At 39.2% G+C, this 19136-nt stretch overlaps 1 protein-coding gene across 3 annotated transcripts in view; it reads right to left on the reverse strand.

Annotated features, from left to right (window-relative positions):
* LOC126253648 (T-cell immunomodulatory protein) overlaps positions 1-19136 on the reverse strand; it is a 443932-nt gene that overhangs the window by 125608 nt on the left and 299188 nt on the right. For all 3 annotated transcript variants that reach the window (XM_049955152.1, XM_049955153.1, XM_049955154.1), the window contains exon 3: positions 2725-2818. In XM_049955152.1, the coding sequence (XP_049811109.1) occupies positions 2725-2818 (94 nt within the window). The remainder of the gene's footprint in view (positions 1-2724; positions 2819-19136) is intronic.

Raw genomic sequence — 19136 nt, forward strand, 5'->3', positions numbered from 1 at the left:
TATAACATGTAGGTTTGCGTTTTTCCTGGTGTTGTGTTCATGTATTTCATTATTTTTTACGACTCTGGGGTCAGATGGCACTATGCGGTTTCTGAAAAATTTTAGAGTCTCAAGAATGTAGAGGCAAGGCAGTGTAAGGATTTCCAACTTTCTGAAGATGAGTTTGCAGGAGTCTCTGGGTTTGCTCCCAGTAATAAACCTCATTGCTCTCTTCTGGATTCTGAATGTGCTCAGAGCAGTTGGAGAATTTCCCCAGAATATTACACCATATTTTAGGTGGGCTTGTATATAAGCGTAGTATGCACTGGTTAATGTTTTCAGGCTAGCACATGTTTTCAGTACACTCAATGCATAACAGCCAGTACAAATCCTGGCATCTACCTTTCCTGTATGTGTATTCCATTTTAGGATATCTTGAACCCACAGATCCAGGAATTTGAAAACAGTGTCGGTATGTATTGACTGGTTATTTACAGTGACAAATGGCTGTGAGGAATTTGCATTTTGTGTTGTGTGAAAGTTCATGGAAGTTGTCTTTTTGGTGTTGTTTGTTAAGCTGTTGATTTTTGCCCAGTTGCTGAGTTGTTCAGTGGCCAAGTTCACAGCTTTTTGCACAGCCTCTGTATTCTTCCCTTTGAGGAGTACAGTTGTGTCATCAGCAAATATTATTGACTTGTGTGCTTCAACATTCAGGCTCAAGTCATTAATATACAGGAGGAAAAGTAGGGGTCCCAATACTGAGCCCTGTGGATCACCTTGCTTTACGGTTTTATTACTTGATAGTATTTCGGTTATTGAGTTGCTTTGTCTATTAGTATATTTCATGCTGACTTTCTGCATCCGATTGGTTAGGAATGTAGCAGTCCAGTTGTTTGCAATTCCCCTGATACCATAGTGTTCTAATTTTTCCAGTAATATTTTGTGGTCAACAGTGTCAAAAGCCTTTGACAGATCCAGAAATATGCCTGTTATGGGTTGTTTTCTATCTAATAGTTCTAATAGCGTATTTATGCAATCATATACTGCAGTTTCAGTAGATTTGTTGCTTCTGAACTCATGTTGAGCTAAACTTAGTAAATCTTTGTTTTCAATGAAGTCCATCATTTTTTTGTACATTATTTTTTCAAAAACTTTAGAAAAGCAGGATGAGATTGAGATAGGCCTGTAGTTACTCATGTCTTTATTATCACCTTTTTTGAAGACAGGAATTACTTTAGAAAGTTTCAGAGCTTCAGGGAAGATACCCGCCTAGAAAGAAGTCACAGAGGTGAGTTAATGGTTCAGCAATTGTGTGTTCACAATTTTTGATTACAGCTGCTGGGATACCATCAATTCCAGCTGAATATGAATTTTTTAACTCTCTGCGGGATTTTGTGACATCATTTTCAGTGACTTTGGTAATGAAAATTGACTCTGCACATGTGTGATATTTTTGGTTTGCTGGTTGGTAATTTGTGTTAGGATAATTTTGGACCAATTTTTCAGCTATGCTCATAAAGAAATTGTTGAAAGAGTTCACCACAACTTCGGGATTAGATATAGATTCATTGTTGAATTTGATTTCTATGTCCGTGTGTGTAGCTTTCATTTCCACTCTTTCCCTTTTTATGACATTCCACATTGCTTTTACTTTATTGCTGGATTTGTCAATGTACTCATCATTTTGCATCCTTTTTGCTTGTCTTATCACTCTTCTTAGGATACATGTGTAGATTTTATAGTATTCTGTTAGCTGGGGGGAGTCACTACTTTGTTTACGTAACATGTGGAGTATTCTTTTATGTTTGCAAGAGATTTTTATAGCTGGTGTAATCCAACTCTTGTTTCTATTATTATTATTATTATTTATTCTTACTGGCTTTTGTGGAAAGGCCTCTTCAAAGTGGTGGATCATTTTGTCAAGAAATATGTAGAATTTCATGTTGACATCATTAGCTGTGTACATCTCTGTCCACTTTTCTTTACTAAGAAGGGCATTTAGCTTGTTCAAGTTCTATTGGGTGAAAAACCTTCGTAAAGTTTTAGGTGGGACTGGGTTTGAGGTATCTTTGCTAACATCGACCTTTAGAATGACAGCTTGGTGGTCGCTGAATCCTGTATTGAATACTTCTAGAGTTGGGTTAACTTTATTTCTATTTGCAAAAATTTGATCTAGAGCTGTCTTGGATGTGGGTGTTATTCTAGTGGGCTCGTTTACAAGGCCATGCAGATTATAAGTTTTTGCAATGTTAATCAATGTTTCCCTGTTTCTGTTGTGGGTGAGAAAGTCACCACACAGGGTCTATACTTTGCATTCATTATGTAGTGTATCTCTTGATGTGGATTTCAAGTTTTCTTTTTTGAAGAGAAGTTGTAGATGAAGTAACAATGGACCAGGAACTGTTTTGTTGCACATTCAAGCAGAACTAATCCTAACACTGTACAATCCAATGAAATCAATCAAGGCACAGCATTCAAAAATGGCTGTTAATACATTACAGGATTTTGGATTGTAAAGATAAGCAGAGGCCTGAAAAATAAAAAAAAAATACTGGCCAAAAGTCTTCTGATCTCTTGAGATTGACAACTCAGATGCCAATGGACACAAGGGAAGATGTGTGCGCTATGTGCTTGAAATTGCTACTCCTGTTGCTTTAGTTATGAATATTTCACTGTTGAAATCAAAATTATTTTAAAACATTAGAGAGATTGTTAAAAAAATAATTAGTAAGATGTAACAGTTACCAGATTCTCTTGTTGGCCTGATGTCTGGAATTTTCAGCCAAAATCTTCTTGAACTCAACCAGCATTTTGAATTTCTCGGGTTGGGAATAAATTCCTAAAATAAGTTGTTTCCTTAATATGAATTTTTCTTACAGATTATAAGAGCACATAAGAGTTTAAGTTTTGATACATAAAAAGTAAAATACATAAAATACCAAGATGAAAACTAACAGATATAACATATGATTTATCCATGTACTTCTCAAATGCGTGTAATATTCAGACTGAAAAATTAATTGAAAAGACAGATTGATGATTTAAGGCAAAGGAAGTCTTTAGGTTTCTAGAGCTGACAAAATGCCAGCAATACTTTCAAAAAATAATGTGAAATATTGTGATAACCAAATTAATATTTCACAAACAACTGATAAGGCTTAATTGAGCAGCCAACACTACATGTGTTCAAACACATATTATTTGCTCAATTACTGTGTCTCAGTTATGTAAAAGAGCTGCCAATATCAGTTGTAATAAATTAGTCATATATTCACTGAACACTGGGTGAAAGAAAATTACATGGAAGTTTACAGCTTTACAAAATCATGTAAGCAGTTTTTGTAAAAGAAATCTAAATGGCATGTGACAGCCACGTCAGTATCCCTCCTTCGTCAAGGGCATCTCCAGACACATCTTCACTGGTCATCGTGGCTCAGTTCGAAGCAAGACTCATCACTAAAGACGATCCTACTCAGCTAATGAGATTCCAGGCTGAAGACATGTCTGGAGACACCACAGGCAGCAGTGGGATACCAACCTGACTGTCACCCACCACACAGCCCAACAACCAGGAGTGATGGTCTTGGGTGCCGTTTCTATTCATAGCAGGACTCCTTTGGTTGTCATCTGCGACACCCTTACAGCACAGCGGTACATTGACGATATTGTACATGCCATTTTATAGTCCTTGGTGGCAAATCATACTGGGCTTACATTTCAGCAAGAAAATGCCCACCAGTATGCAGCAAGAGTTTCTACTGCTTATCTTCATGACTGTGAAATCCTACCTTTACCAGCAAGATCACCAGATCTATGCTCAATTGAGAACATTTGGTGCATTATGGACAGGGCCCTTCAACCAGTTCACAATTTTAATGAGCTAACATGCCAATTGGACATAATGTGCCACAATATCCCTCAGGAATACATCCAACAACTCTATCAATCAGTGTCAAACCAATTAACTGCTTGCATAACAGCCAGAGATGGACCACCATGTTACTGATGTGCTCAATTTGCGAAACTCTTTCTCTTGAATAAATTGTCAATTTTTTCTGACATTGTAATAATATATTTGTCTGCACATGTACATCACATCTACTGATTTCCATCCCATTCAGATAATTCCTTCATGAGGCATCCATTTTTTCTAGTTTCTCCACAAAATAACTACAAAAGTGAGTTTTGAAGCAGTAGAAATAACATATGCAGGGAAGATAATGCTGTAGACTAGATTTCTATTGATCACCAAATGGGTAAATAAAAACATTCTTTCAGTAATTAGAATTTACAATTTAAGAATTTTCAAACAAAGATGTTTTATTTAATATTTGCTGTGGATTCAAACTTAGACAGAAGGGAAGATACAGCACACACTTAGACATTTATAGACAAATTGCATACTTATAATCTTACAGAATAAACATATAAATCTGTCACAGTGACACACTGTAGTGTAATAGTATTGATCACACAGTGATAAATATATTTCCATACCAATGTGACATCCACGTAATAAAAACCATTTTGGTACAAAACTTCACAACATTTATAGAATTAATATAAGCACTATTGAGTATATAGGAGAAAATATGGTTGGAGAAAAGCAAAGGCAACTCAGAAAACATAATTTTACTAAATACAGTGTTAAATTGGAAAAAGTGGGAATCAGTACATGTAGGCAGTGATCTCTAAAAGCAAAAAAGACTGAAGCACATAATATTGTGTACAAAATGAAAAGGAAAGAATACTACACATTCACCAGAGAGACAAATACTTTCTTTATTAATACAACTGCAGGTAAAGGAGAAAACTAATCACAAAATTTATCCCCATTCTCAAACAGAAAGAGTAAAAGTGGTCAAAACAGCAGATGGGATCTGCCCTCTCAAAGACTATGACAATGGTGTAGATTCTCAGGATATGGCAGAAACCTTCATCAAGTATTTTGCTTTTGTGACAACAAAAATAGTAACACAAAATTAGAAAGATGATGTGAACACAATGCCACAAATTCCAAGTATAAATGTGGGGCAGACTATCAGAACATCTGAGGAGAGGTGAAATGAACATCAACCAAGCTGACACACAGCACTGCCTTGACTATTATCATGAAATTAGATATGATGGGACCACTATCACCATGCAAATACCAAGTTTCTGAGTCAGCTTAATTAAGGAGTCCATCAAAATAAAGATTTTGGAAAACCTAATAAAGAGAGATGGATGTTTCAGTAATCAAGATCTCCAACATAGTTGGGAAATGCTGGAGAATGTGTGTTTCGCAGAATATCAGTGCAGGCTCTGAAAACAAATATGAGTATCAAAGGACATAGTGAGAGCTTGAAGTTGAACTCACACTCAGCTACAAATAGCAGTGTAAGACCAACAATAGTTCACAGTCTGGAAGGAGTCCAGGCAGCGAGTACACATAACGGCAAAACCTGCAGCACCTTAAGACAGCTGAGTTAATAATTGAAACATATGCATAAAATGAAAACAAAAACTTGGCTGAACACCTGGGAGTACACCATACCATTGTATTCACTATAATGAACATAAGGTTTCCAACTAAATGTCAAAGACTCATCGGTCTCAGATGGCATTACATCATGTCAGATAAGAGGGAGCAGTAGCAGTCCACTAAAACTCTTACTGTCCTTCTGAACACTTCAACAGATAAAAGTGTTTTTTTCCAGATTTCTTAAACGTAATGGAAACTTGCCTTTAAATGAATAAATTGAGGTGAATTAGGAAACCAGAAGGCAATATAATTGATTTCCACTTTTGCAATCATTTCTTAAATAATAACAGAACACAGAATCTTACAATCCACGACAACATTTAAAATACTATACTCAGAACAACATGGTTTCAGCAAGAGGAGATCAATTAAAATGGTTACATTATATTTTGTTGATCATTTTCTGTGTTCCCTTGACAGACAACAGAAGATGTGTCGAATTTTTATAGATATTGGTAATGCATTTGACTGAATGAATCATTCACCACTAACTGCAAAGCTGCATTCATACAGGATTTTAGACAAATACTACAACTTTTAAAAAGCTTAAACAACAAATAAGAGGAAGTGCTGCAAACATGAGGTAAGCTAGTGGGAGACATGTGTTTAAATAGAGATATGAATTACAAACTGTCACTCAAGGTATGCTGTAAGGTTCTGTGCTTGGGAAAATACTATTTTTTCTTTATTAGCTGATTACCTCGTTACTTTTTTTTTTGTACCACGCCATTTCCATTCCTACCCATTAGTAGGGGTAAAATGTCACCAACCAGCCAATGACTCCAAGGACCTTTGGATACGACATTAACACCAGTAATTTATTTTTATCATGTTCTAACACAGGGATGCTACAAACATCAACAATTTTAATATCTGCCATTTGAGATGATTTCCCATAAAAGGTTCCCCTTCCCTACAACTAAGGGTACTAAACATGTCTTGTCTCCAGGGGCTTTCCAGATAATAAGGGATATGTGTACCAAGTTTGGTTCAGACTGCTCCATCAGGACTCCCACAAATCACCATAAAGACCCAGAAAATGTGGCTTAGACAATTTAATTTTTTATATTTTTACATGTCACCCACTTCACACCCCACTCCACATCCTCATGACGATAGGTGTATGTTATCAATACATTATTCCACTGTCTCTCCACAATTCCTATTCCTTTATCACATGGTACCCTGCTCATCACTATTGATGCCACCTCCCTTTTCACTAACATCCCTAATGACCATGGCTTTTCTGCTACTGAACACTACCTGTGTGACAGATTCCAAACCACCAACCTCATTCGTAGTCACTATGACATACTATATCCTCACCCGCAATTACTTCTCCTTTGAAAGCATTACCTACAAGCAAATCCAGGGTATGACTATGGGCACCTGCAAGGCATCATCCTATGGCAACCTATTCATGGGCCATTTAGAGGAATCCTTCGTGGACACCCAGAATCCCAAACCCCCCTCACCTGCTTCAGATTCACTGCTGACATCTTCGTGATCTGGATCAGGGGTGAGGACACCCTATCTACATTGCTCCAGAACATCAACACCTTCACTGCTGCTCACTTCACCTGGTCCTACTCAACCCGACAAACCTCCTTCCTCAAAGTTGCCTCCACCTCAAAGATGGGTACATCAGTACCTGTGTCCCAATCAAACCTACCAAGCACCAGCAATAACTCCACTTCGACAGTTGGCACCCATTCAGTATCAAGGAGTCCCTTCCATACAGCCTAGTCACCCATTGCTGTTGCACCTACAGTTACAAGTTGGGCCCTGTCAAAATATACCTAGGGTCTCCCTCCCAACCTTGTAGAAAAACATATCCTGCCTGCTCCCAAAGTCCTACTGTCTGGCCACAGAGGAGCATCCTCCTTGTGACTCAGAACCACCCAGAACTGGAGCAACTGAATTACATTCTCTGTCAGGGTTCTGACTACCTCCTGTCATGTCCTGAAATGAGAAAATTCTTCCCCACTAACCTTCCTGCTCCTCCCACAGTAGTACTCCACCAGCCACTGAACCTACACAATACCCTCATTGATTCCTACACGACTCCTGCTACCAACTCCTTGCCTCATGGTTCATATCCCTGTATTACACCTAGATGCAACAAACATCACCTATCCCATCAAAGGCAAGGCTACCTGTGAAACCAGTCATGTGATCTAAAAGCTAAGCTGCAACCACTGTTCTGGTGGGCATGACGAATGGCCATGAAACTGCTGGACCATCCCATTGCTGAGCACTCCACGTTCTCATTTTTCAGTGACTGCTGGACAACCTTTGCCGCCTGGATCCTTCTAACCAATGCGAGCTTTTCTGAATTGGACAGGTAGAAACTCCTCCTGCAATATATCATACGTTCTCGTAAGCCTCCTGGCCTCGATCTTCGTTAGACATTTTCCTTACCCATCTAGCCCCTTCCCTGTTCCCACTCCAGGACTATTCAGTCCTCTATTCCACCAATTCACCCTCAGTCTTTTCACTTCTCTCTTTTTCTGCTAACCCTCCCCCCCCCTCCCCCCTCCGCCTGCCCCTTCCTCTGTCATACATCCTGACTGCACCTAGCTGCCCTAATCTCTCTCCCACCTTGTCTATGTATGTTCCCACAAGCAGCACTTTACTGGCCCCCACCCCAATCGCCCCTATATCTTTCTATAAATACTATTCCATCAGAGTCTGGAGTTTGATGAACAGAGACAATCACAATTTTCCATGTACTCATTACCATGCCAGCTTCTTCAAATATGTATTTAAGCATATTCTTACAGGAAAACATAAGTCTATTTTTGACTGTTTCGTCCAGTGTTTATTAATACACAAAACACTGCAGTTAATTTTATCAAGCCAGTATTACGGTACACTCATTTTACCCCTAGGAGATTGTACACTTATATGAAGAAGGAGAATAATGCTATTGGTACGCAAAAATATTTTGATTTCACTGGGTCTTGCATGGTCATTTATTTTTGCTGGGTGGTCTAAGGCAGCACTATTATCTGAACTGAATAAGTCTGCTGGACTTTCCTCTTACCAAGGTCTACTCTTTCTCTTCTTGTAACATAGTTTTCATTAAAAAAATGAGGTTCATAAGCCTGCACAGCAAGACTGTCTTTTAAAAGAAGACTGTTGTGCTCATGAATTTCATTTACAATTCTGTCTCTCTCTTGACAGAGAAATTTCTTCCCGGGGAATTTGGATACTCACCGTGTTCAATGTGCAGAGTTTTCTCTAGTCTACTAATATTTACTAAATTGCATTTGGGGCATATGGAGCAAGGTTGTTTGATTTGAATATTGGTTTTACGGATCTCTTTCTTAGCACACGAATTAAAGATCAGGTCATGTCTGTGAGGTATCATCCCAACAGTGTTTATCATCTTATTTATGTCTAAAAAATTCTTCAAACTTTTTATACAACTTTTGGCTTCATTATGTGCTATGTTGTTTGTGTCAGTCAACACAAACAAACAGGACTTCATTTCACATGAGTATGGGGATATAAATACAAAATCAATTAGGGGTAATGCAGGAGTAAGTCTCATAATGAATAAGAAAATAAGAATGCGGGTCAGCTACTATCAGAAGTATAGAGAAAGCATTACCATAGCCAAGATGGCATGAAGCCAACTCCCACTACAGTAGTAGAAGTTTATTTGTCTGCGTATAATGAAGAGATTAAAGAAATGCTTGATGAGACAAAATAAATTATTCAGACAGTGAAGGGAGAGGAAAATTTACTTATAATGGGAGACTGGAATTCAGTAGTGGGAAAAGAAAGAGAAGCAAAAACAGTAGGTGAATATGGACTATGGGAAAGGAATGAAAGAAAAAGCTGCCTGGTAGAATTTTGCATCGAGTATAATTTGATTATTGTTAAGACATGGTATAAGATCATTACAGACGACTGTACACTTGGAAGAGACCTGGAAACACCGGGACATTTCAGATTGATTGTACAAAAACAGAGATTTTGAAACCAGATTTTAAATGGTAAGACATTTCCAGGGGCAGATGTGGACTTTGAACACAATTATTGGTTATGAACTGTAGATTAAAACTGAAGAAGTTGCAAAAAGGTAGGAAAATAAGAAGTTGAGACTTGGATAATTTGAAAGAACCACAGGTTGTTAACAACTTCAGAGAGGAAGCACTGAGCAATGATAGACTACAACAAGGGAAAGCAATACAGCAGAAGATGAGTGGGCAGCTTTGAGAGATGAAATAGTGAAGGCAGCAGAGCATCAAATAAATAAAAAGACATGGCCTAGTAGAAATCTTGGATATTGCAGGAGATATTGAATTTCACTGATGAAAGGAGAAAATATAAAAATGTAGCAAGTGACATAGATGAAAGGGAATAGAAACATCTAAAAAATGAGATTGAAAGGAAGCGCAGAGTTGCTAAGCAGGAATGGCCAGAGGAAAAATATAGAAGCATATATCACTAAAGGAAAGATAGGCACCGTACATAGGAAAACTAAAGAGACCTTTGGAGAATAGAGAAGCAGCAGCATTTATATCAAGAGCACAGATGGAAAACTTATACTAAGAAAGAAAAGAAAGGAATGGGAAATGAAAGGAGTATACAGGGAGCTATACAAGGGAAATGAACTTGAAAGCAGTAGTGTAGAAAGGGCAAAAGATGTAGCTGAAGATGAGATGGGAGATATGACACTGTGAAAAGAATTTGACAGGGCAAGATCAAGTAGAACATTCTGTCAGAACTGCTTATATACTTGGAGAGCCAGCCATGACAGAACTATTCCACCTGGTATGCAAGAAGCATGAGACAGATGAAATAACCTCAGACTTCAAAAAGAATGTAGTAATTCCAGTTCCAAAGAAAGCAGGCAATGACGGGTGTGAATAGTACTGTACTATCAGTTTAATCAGTCTGACTGCAAAATACCAACATGAATTCTTTGCAATATAATGAAAAAATTGGTAGAAGCTGCCCTCAGAGAAGGTCATTTTGGATTCCAGAGTAACGCAGGAAGACACAAGGCAATACTGATCCTACGACTTCTCTTAGACAATACTGACCCTACAACTTCTCTTAGTCTTAGAAGATAGGTCATGGAAAGGCAAACCTACATTTAAAGCACCTGTAGACTTAGCGAAAACTTCTGACAACGTTGGGTGACATATGCTTTTCGAAATACTGAATGTAGCAGGGGTAACACACAGGGAATGGAAGGTTATTTACAACTTGTACAGAAATCAGACAGCAGTTAGAAGAGTTGCTGGGCATGAAAGGGAAGCAGTAGTTGAGAAGGAGGTGAGATGAAGAAGTTATTCAGTCTGTGCACTGAGCAAGCAGTAAAGGAAACGAAAGAAAAAATATTAAATGGGATTAAAGTTGTGGGAGAAGAAATAAAAACTTTGAGGTTTGCTGATGACATTGTAAAACTGTCAGAGTTGGAAAAGGACTTGGAAGAGCAGTTGAATGGAACTGACAGTGTCTTCAAATATGGATAGAAGATGAATGTGAACAAAAGCAAAACAAGGGTAATTGAATGTGGTGAAATTAAAGCAGTGCTGAGGGAGTCAGATGAAGAAATGAGACAGTAAAAGTAGTAGATCTGTTTTAGTATTTGGGCAGTAAAATGATTGTCAAAATATGTAGCCTGGCAGTGGCAAGACAAGTGTTTTTGAAGAAGACAAATTTGTTAACATCAAATATAGATTTAAGTGTTAAGAAGTCTTTTCTGAAGGTATTTGTCTCTGGTGTAGCTTTGTATGAAAGTGAAATGTGGACAATAAACATTCCAGACAAGAGGAAAATAGAAGCATTTGAAATGTGGTGCTACAGAAGAATACTGAAGATAAGATGGGTAGATCACATAACAAATGAGGAGATATAGAACAGAATTGGGGAGAAAAAACATTTTTTGTGACAAAACTTGATTAAAAGCTGGGACCGGTTGACAGGACAGATTCTGAGACATCAGGGAAACATCAATTTAGTAATGGAGGGATGTGTGGGAGTGAAAATTGCAAAGGAATATCGACAGTAAGCAGGTTCACAAGGATGTGGGTTGTAGTAGTTATTCGGAGCTGAAGAGGCTTGTAGAGGACAGAGTGGCACTGAGTGCTGCATCAAATCAGTCTTCGGACTGAAGATCACAACAATGGAAAAATTTGGAAGGAGAACCATTCTTTGTGGTACACCGTGTAAGTAAGCTCACAGATCAGCCAGGTCTGCAAAACAGCAAATGTTGTGGAAGAGAAAATCCTCAGCGCAGTTTACTATGGACTTGTGTTCCCACAACTTTCTCATTCAATTCCTCTATTGATAAGGGCACAAAATGTCTGCTTAAAAAGGATATTTATATTTCATTAAAGGGCAGTGCAGCATATTAGAAAAATGCTATCCAGACAGTTCTGACACAGTTTTTTGTAAAATTTAATTTTATGGAAATGTATACATAGTGGTGTCAGACTTTTACAAGAGTGAGAAAAAGTGACAAGTGGCACACATCGTTTGTATGAGGACATAAATGACCATCTCAAGAGAAGAAGGTAAAATTACTAAAGACAGTTGGCATTGACTCATACTGTGTGCAGTTTGTGGGGTACAAAGTGTAATGATTACAAAGTATTATGCGATATAATTGCTGACTGTTACATGCTTTCAGGAAATGATGTGCTTAGTAATGCCAGTAAACATGAGTAAAAGTAATAGCACTATCTTAATTGAGGATATACAAGTCCCTTCCTTAGGGAGGAAAGAGGGCTTAGCTGCAGCAAGTTAAAAAGAAAGGGATAGGTCACTCATGCATCAGGATGAAAAAAACCCATCTCCCCAATCTGTCACACTCTCCCTAAGAAAAGAATTAATAGTTTCAAAAGCTAGGATAGGTCATATATTTTTGCGTGTGTATGCCCACAGTACAAAAAATTTCACGCCACTAAGGCCACCAAATCTGGCTCATGGATTTACAGTTTACTCGTGTGAATTTTCCTTTACATACATTAATCATCTAGGTGCAGTCATAGGTAAAGCAAGTGGCAGACTTTGGTTGAATGGCAGGATACTGGGAAAATGTAACAAGCCCACAAAAGGGCTTACTTACAAAAACTCAAGCAGCCCATCCTGGAATACTGTTCAAGTGTGAGAGACCTGTACAAAGTGGGACTCACAAGGATATTGAACACACGCAAAGAAAGACAACATGAACAGTGATGAGTTTGTTTGATCTATGGGAGAGCATTACAAAGATTCTGAAAAATCCCAGCTGACAAACACTGAAAGCTGGATATCAACTATTCCATGGAAGCCTGTTTAGAAAGTTTCTAGAACCAGTATTAAGTGACGAATCTCCTACAGAGATAAGGGTAGATAATTACTGTGTGCTCAGCTGAATTTATACAGGCATTCTTCTCATGCTTCATACATGACCGGAATAGAAAGAAATCCTAATACACTCCTGGAAATTGAAATAAGAACACCGTGAATTCATTGTCCCAGGAAGGGGAAACTTTATTGGCACATTCCTGGGGTCAGATACATCACATGATCACACTGACAGAACCACAGGCACATAGACACAGGCAACAGAGCATGCACAATGTCGGCACTAGTGCAGTGTATATCCACCTTTCGCAGCAATGCAGGCTGCTATTCTCCCATGGAGACGATCATAGAGATGCTGGATGTAGTCCTGTGGAACGGTTTGCCATGCCATTTCCACCTGGCGCCTCAGTTGGACCAGCGTTCGTGCTGGACGTGCAGACCGCGTGAGACGACGCTTCATCCAGTCCCAAACATGCTCAATGGGGGACAGATCCGGAGATCTTGCTGGCCAGGGTAGTTGACTTACACCTTCTAGAGCACGTTGGGTGGCACGGGATACATGCGGACATGCATTGTCCTGTTGGAACAGCAAGTTCCCTTGCCGGTCTAGGAATGGTAGAACGATGGGTTCGATGACGGTTTGGATGTACCGTGCACTATTCAGTGTCCCCTCGACGATCACCAGTGGTGTACGGCCAGTGTAGGAGATCGCTCCCCACACCATGATGCCAGGTGTTGGCCCTGTGTGCCTCGGTCGTAAGCAGTCCTGATTGTGGCGCTCACCTGCACGGCGCCAAACACGCATACGACCATCATTGGCACCAAGGCAGAAGCGACTCTCATCGATGAAAACGACAAGTCTCCATTCGTCCCTCCATTCACGCCTGTCGCGACACCACTGGAGGCGGGCTGCACGATGTTGGGGCGTGAGCGGAAGACGGCCTAACGGTGTGCGGGACCGTAGCCCAGCTTCATGGAGATGGTTGCGAATGGTCCTCGCCGATACCCCAGTAGCAACAGTGTCCCTAATTTGCTGGGAAGTGGCGGTGCGGTCCCCTACGGCACTGCGTAGGATCCTACGGTCTTGGCGTGCATCCGTGCGTCGCTGCGGTCCGGTCCCAGGTCGACGGGCACGTGCACCTTCCGCCGACCACTGGCGACAACATCGATGTACTGTGGAGACCTCATGCCCCACGTGTTGAGCAATTCGGCGGTACGTCCACCCGGCCTCCCGCATGCCCACTATACGCCCTCGCTCAAAGTCCGTCAACTGCACATACGGTTCACGTCCACGCTGTCGCGGCATGCTACCAGTGTTAAAGACTGTGATGGAGCTCCGTATGCCACGGCAAACTGGCTGACACTGACGGCGGCGGTGCACAAATGCTGCGCAGCTAGCGCCATTCGACGGCCAACACCGCGGTTCCTGGTGTGTCCGCTGTGCTGTGCATGTGATCATTGCTTGTACAGCCCTCTCGCAGTGTCCGGAGCAAGTATGGTGGGTCTGACACACTGGTGTCAATGTGTTCTTTTTTCCATTTCCAGGAGTGTATATGATACAGTAGGAGTACCTTCTGCCATACACTTCACAATGTTTACTGAATATGGATGTAGGTGTAGAAAACTTCAAACTGACAATAGCTTGTCACACAAAAACAGATTTCTGTGGGTGAGCCAGAACCACGGGTCAGTTCCATAGACATTTTTGAGTTCTGGAAAACTGATCTCAGACTCATTGTTTTTCACCAACATGCATGTCCCAGCTGTTGGATCTCATATCTCATATCTTCCCAGAGGATGGATCCATTTGTGTGTGGTGTAAATTCGCAGATTTTGGTGATTTACTGATGGACCTGGACTACTGTGGGTGCTTGACACGCCAAGAGGCACAGGTGATGGATTTCAGGACTTCTGATCATGTCTCGCCTTAAGTACATTGTACAGTATGACATTTTTAACAGATTATTTAACTTTAATACATTTCCAGACTTTGTAAACTCATTTATATTGTCAAGGAGAAACTATTATGACACCAGCAGGAAGAAAATTGTGGCAGTCATCAGTGATTTGTATGATATGCCCAACATATTTTCAAAAGAAAAATCGCACAAAATAGTTCAAAAAATGGGCTGCCAAAAGGCCACATTCCAGATATTTAGACCTGATTCAGAGTTGCAGGCATTCCTCTGACAATCATGAAGCTTCAATATTCTAGGAAGAGAGCATTCTTGATCCTCTGTACAGTACAGTAATTAGTAATAATAGTAAAATAATAGATACAACACAGTTACGTGTAATACAATAATGAACACAGTACAAGCAACTGTTTATTGGCACTCAACACAGTTTTGTAACTACAAGAAAATGTGTACTTTTGCACTCAAACACATTTCATTTTATTGAAATAAAAGATCATTAGTGGTCTGTAATGAAACACATTTACAATTTTGCTAGATTTCTAGATCTAAAAACAGTTTGTTACAAAATATGTTGAGTTTACTAAAAATACTTTTTTGTCTGATTCTCACTCATATCTGGAAACGTAGTCTGTTTGCATATTTTTGAGGTATGCCCTCATTTGGCACTGTTATTACTTAGCCCATAATTGCAAAGACTGATTTAAAATACCTTCAGTTATTGTAAAAGAGCTACAGACAATACTGTCAAACAAATGAAGATCTGTTTTCTGAAACTTTATTTCAAATTTTGCAGCTTAGATCCACATACCATCAACAAATGTTTCAACAGTCTCCTTGTATGACCTGTTTGTGTGTGTGTGTGTGTGTGTGTGTGTGTGTGTGTGTGTGTGTGTGTGTCAATTTTCACAAAGCCTAGCTAATGTCATTCAATCACAGCTTCCAAGAATTGTGGGTAATGGTCTGAAGATCACTTTTTCACTAACACACAGATGGGAATTACAGCTGTTCAAGAATCTGGAAGAAACATCCTTGGCCCATTGCTAAAGTCTGCTTGTGTATGGCCAGTTAAAAAGTGAACCTGGTGAAAAGGCATAAGGATTTAAGCACTTTGAAAACAAATTAAAAAGGCATCTGACAGAAATGTGTGTCAATAGTATAGGTAATGTTACTAAATTTGGGCTATCAGACTCAAATAGGAACTATGTAACCACTTATATGTAGGATAACATTTCTGAATTTCATACAACTACTTATTACTTCAAAGACTGCTAACTCCATTCAAAAAAATGAAACAAATGAATCTTCTCAATGACTGTACTACAAATACTAATTAGTCTTTTGTGAATCTTTATTACTCAGCTTCTCTGGCACATCAACCATTAACCCGCTTTCCTAATCCTACAATCGGCTGTCCTAACAATCGTCTGACTGAGACCATTAGTACCAATTTGTCCAAGGTTACATAAATTCAGTGCTTGTTATCATAGTCCTAGAACCCTTGCAGTGATCAACTTCTCTGTAATCATCATACATATAATGTGTTTCAACTTTTATAACTTTGTTTCAGCAGATCTACTATGTGATTTTTGCACACTTAGCTTTCTTCAATATGTACCCTCATAAACTAAGAAGGCCTGTTAATAATTTTTGCCATCCAGGAAAGAAAATAATTCTGCCTCCTGTTTCAAACAAACAGGTAGACCATTAAAATACTTTATCATCTGTCTTACAATGTTTAGTGGTTACAATGAAATATGTAGAGACTAATCAAATTTTGTTTCATTTGCATGACATCACATGTAGGCATGTAAGTAACAGATTAGATCCCAGCCAAGATTAGCAAGAGATGGACCAAGAGATGAATGACATTCGCCGTATAATTTTATGGCTGTGGAGATGATTCCAGAAGAAAAAAAAAAAAAAAAAAAAGGAGCTCTACATAAGGTCAACCACATCCTACAAGCCTGTGGTACAACTGTTATCTGACTACCTGCCTATGTGTCTGAAGACATTCAACAAACAAAATGCCTCCGTAAAATTCTCATGGCAGTCTACATGTATTGTTCTCACATAAAATAAAATGGCCATGTACCTCAGTGAATGTCATGTCTTTCCCACTATGAGAGAATCCAGCAGCAGTGTGCAAGTGTCCTGTAAACTGAGTCTCTAATCTTTTAGCCTAGCTCTCCACTGGAAGATATTAAAGTAGTGTCAGTATCACTGAAAGGGACAAATATGGGGTGCCAGAGGTCATGTCAACAACTGAATCATTTTGGGAGCAAATATAGTACTATGACAGACACAATCTATAAAGATGATATCCTACAAAATTATGTCCATATTTCACACGGTGCATACGGATGGTGTTACGTCAGATGTACGGTAATGCACAGTCGCTCACAGCTAGCCTGGTGGATGCCTGCCTGCAACACAATGACATCACTCGACTAAGATCTCCACCACTCCCCAATCTCACATTTAATTGAGCATACAATGAATGATGTCTTCCACAGAACTGCTACTCTAATGCTGCCCCCACAGGCCACTGTTGATATCCATGGGGAATTTGTCCAGGAATGGAAGATATTATCTCAAGCCATGCTGGACAACTTGATCCTTAGTACAGGAAGCTGTTAGCTATAACCTGTATTTCCATGTGAAGGTGTCATATCTTGTAATAATATTCTGTATACTACTGACAGAGACATAATACATGTCAAGTACCCCCAGGGCCATGGCCAGATTTCTGTTACATTTTTATTCCTGGCAATATATGAATACTCTGATGGTATTTATAATTAATATGAAGTATGAAATAAGGATGGATGGTGCAATTCTCAGTCTTAATATTAAGAGTAAGAATAATTTGCATGTTGTGGTCTTCAGTCCAGAGACTGGTTTAATGCAGCCCTCCATGCTACTCTATCATGTGCAAGCTTCTTCATCTCCCAGAACCTACTACAATCTACATCCTTCTGAATCTGTTTAGTGTATTAACCTCTTGGTCTCTCTCTACGCTGCCCTCCAATACTAAATTGGTAATCCCTTGATGCCTCAGAATATGTCCTACCAACCGATCCCTTCTTATAGTCAAGTTGTGCCACAAATTTCTCTCAGTATCTCCTCATTAGTTATGTGATCTATCCATCTAATCTTCAGCATTCTTCTGTAGCACCACATTTCAAAAGCTTCTATTCTCTTCTTGTCTAAACTATTTATCATCCATGTTTCACTTCCATACATGGCTACACTCCATACATTCAGAAACGATTTCCTGACACTTAAATCTATAACCGATGTTAACAAATTTCTCTTCTTCAGAAACGCTTTCCTTGCCATTGCCAGTCTACATTTTACATCCTCTCTACTTCAACCATCATCAGTTATTTTGCTCCCCAAATAGCAAAACTCATTTACTACTTTAAGTGCCTCATTTCCAAATCTAATTCCCTCAGGATCACCTGATTTAATTCGACTACATTCCATTATCCTTGTTTTTCTTTTGTTGATGTTCATCTTATATCCTCCTTTCAAGACACTGTCCATTCCATTCAGTTGGTCTTCCAGGTTCTTTGCTGTCTCTGACAGAATTACAACGTCATCGGTGAACCTCAAAGTTTTTATTTCTTCTCCATGGATTTTAATTCCTATTCTGAATTTTTCTTTTGTTTCCTTAACTGCTTGCTCAAAATACGGATTGAATAACATCGGGGAGAGGCTACAACCCTGTCTCACTCCCTTTCCAACCACTGCTTCCCCTTCATGCCCCTCGACTCTTATAACTGCCATCTGGTTTCTGTACAAATTGTAAATAGTCTTTTGCTCCCTGTATTTTACCCCTGCCACCTTCAGAATTTGAAAGAGAGTATTCCAGTCAACATTGTCAAAAGCTTTTTCTAAGTCTACAAATGCTATATACGTAGGTTTGTCTTTCCTTAATCTATCTTTTTTTATTATTATTTATTTTTATCTTATTTGAATACACACTGCAAATCCCTCTCTATGACTCAGTATGGAGTTTTATATTTTGATGCAAAGGCCTGTAACAGGTTGCTGGCAGACATCATGCTGGAAAATAAAAATCTTCAGATATTCAAAAACAAAGTAAATAAATGTAGCACTGGTTACACCTACAATTTATCATGATATTTGTACTCGAAGATGTAATTCTGCATAGCTCCAATGTTTGTATTACAGAAATCTTAACTTCTACATCAGTACTCTGCAAGCCACCTGACAGTGTGTGGCAGAGGGTATTTCTGGTACCAACAACTGATCCCCCCTTTACTTTGCTTGTAAAAAGACAGCTGACAGCAGTCTGTGTAGAGTTACATAAATGCTTCATTTGAAGTATTGGGGGAAAACAGCACCCGTGTTGTGGAACAGAAGGAAAGTCTCCTTTT

This window comes from Schistocerca nitens, chromosome 4, assembly GCF_023898315.1.
Source record: "Schistocerca nitens isolate TAMUIC-IGC-003100 chromosome 4, iqSchNite1.1, whole genome shotgun sequence".
NCBI classification, from domain to species: domain Eukaryota; kingdom Metazoa; phylum Arthropoda; class Insecta; order Orthoptera; family Acrididae; genus Schistocerca; species Schistocerca nitens.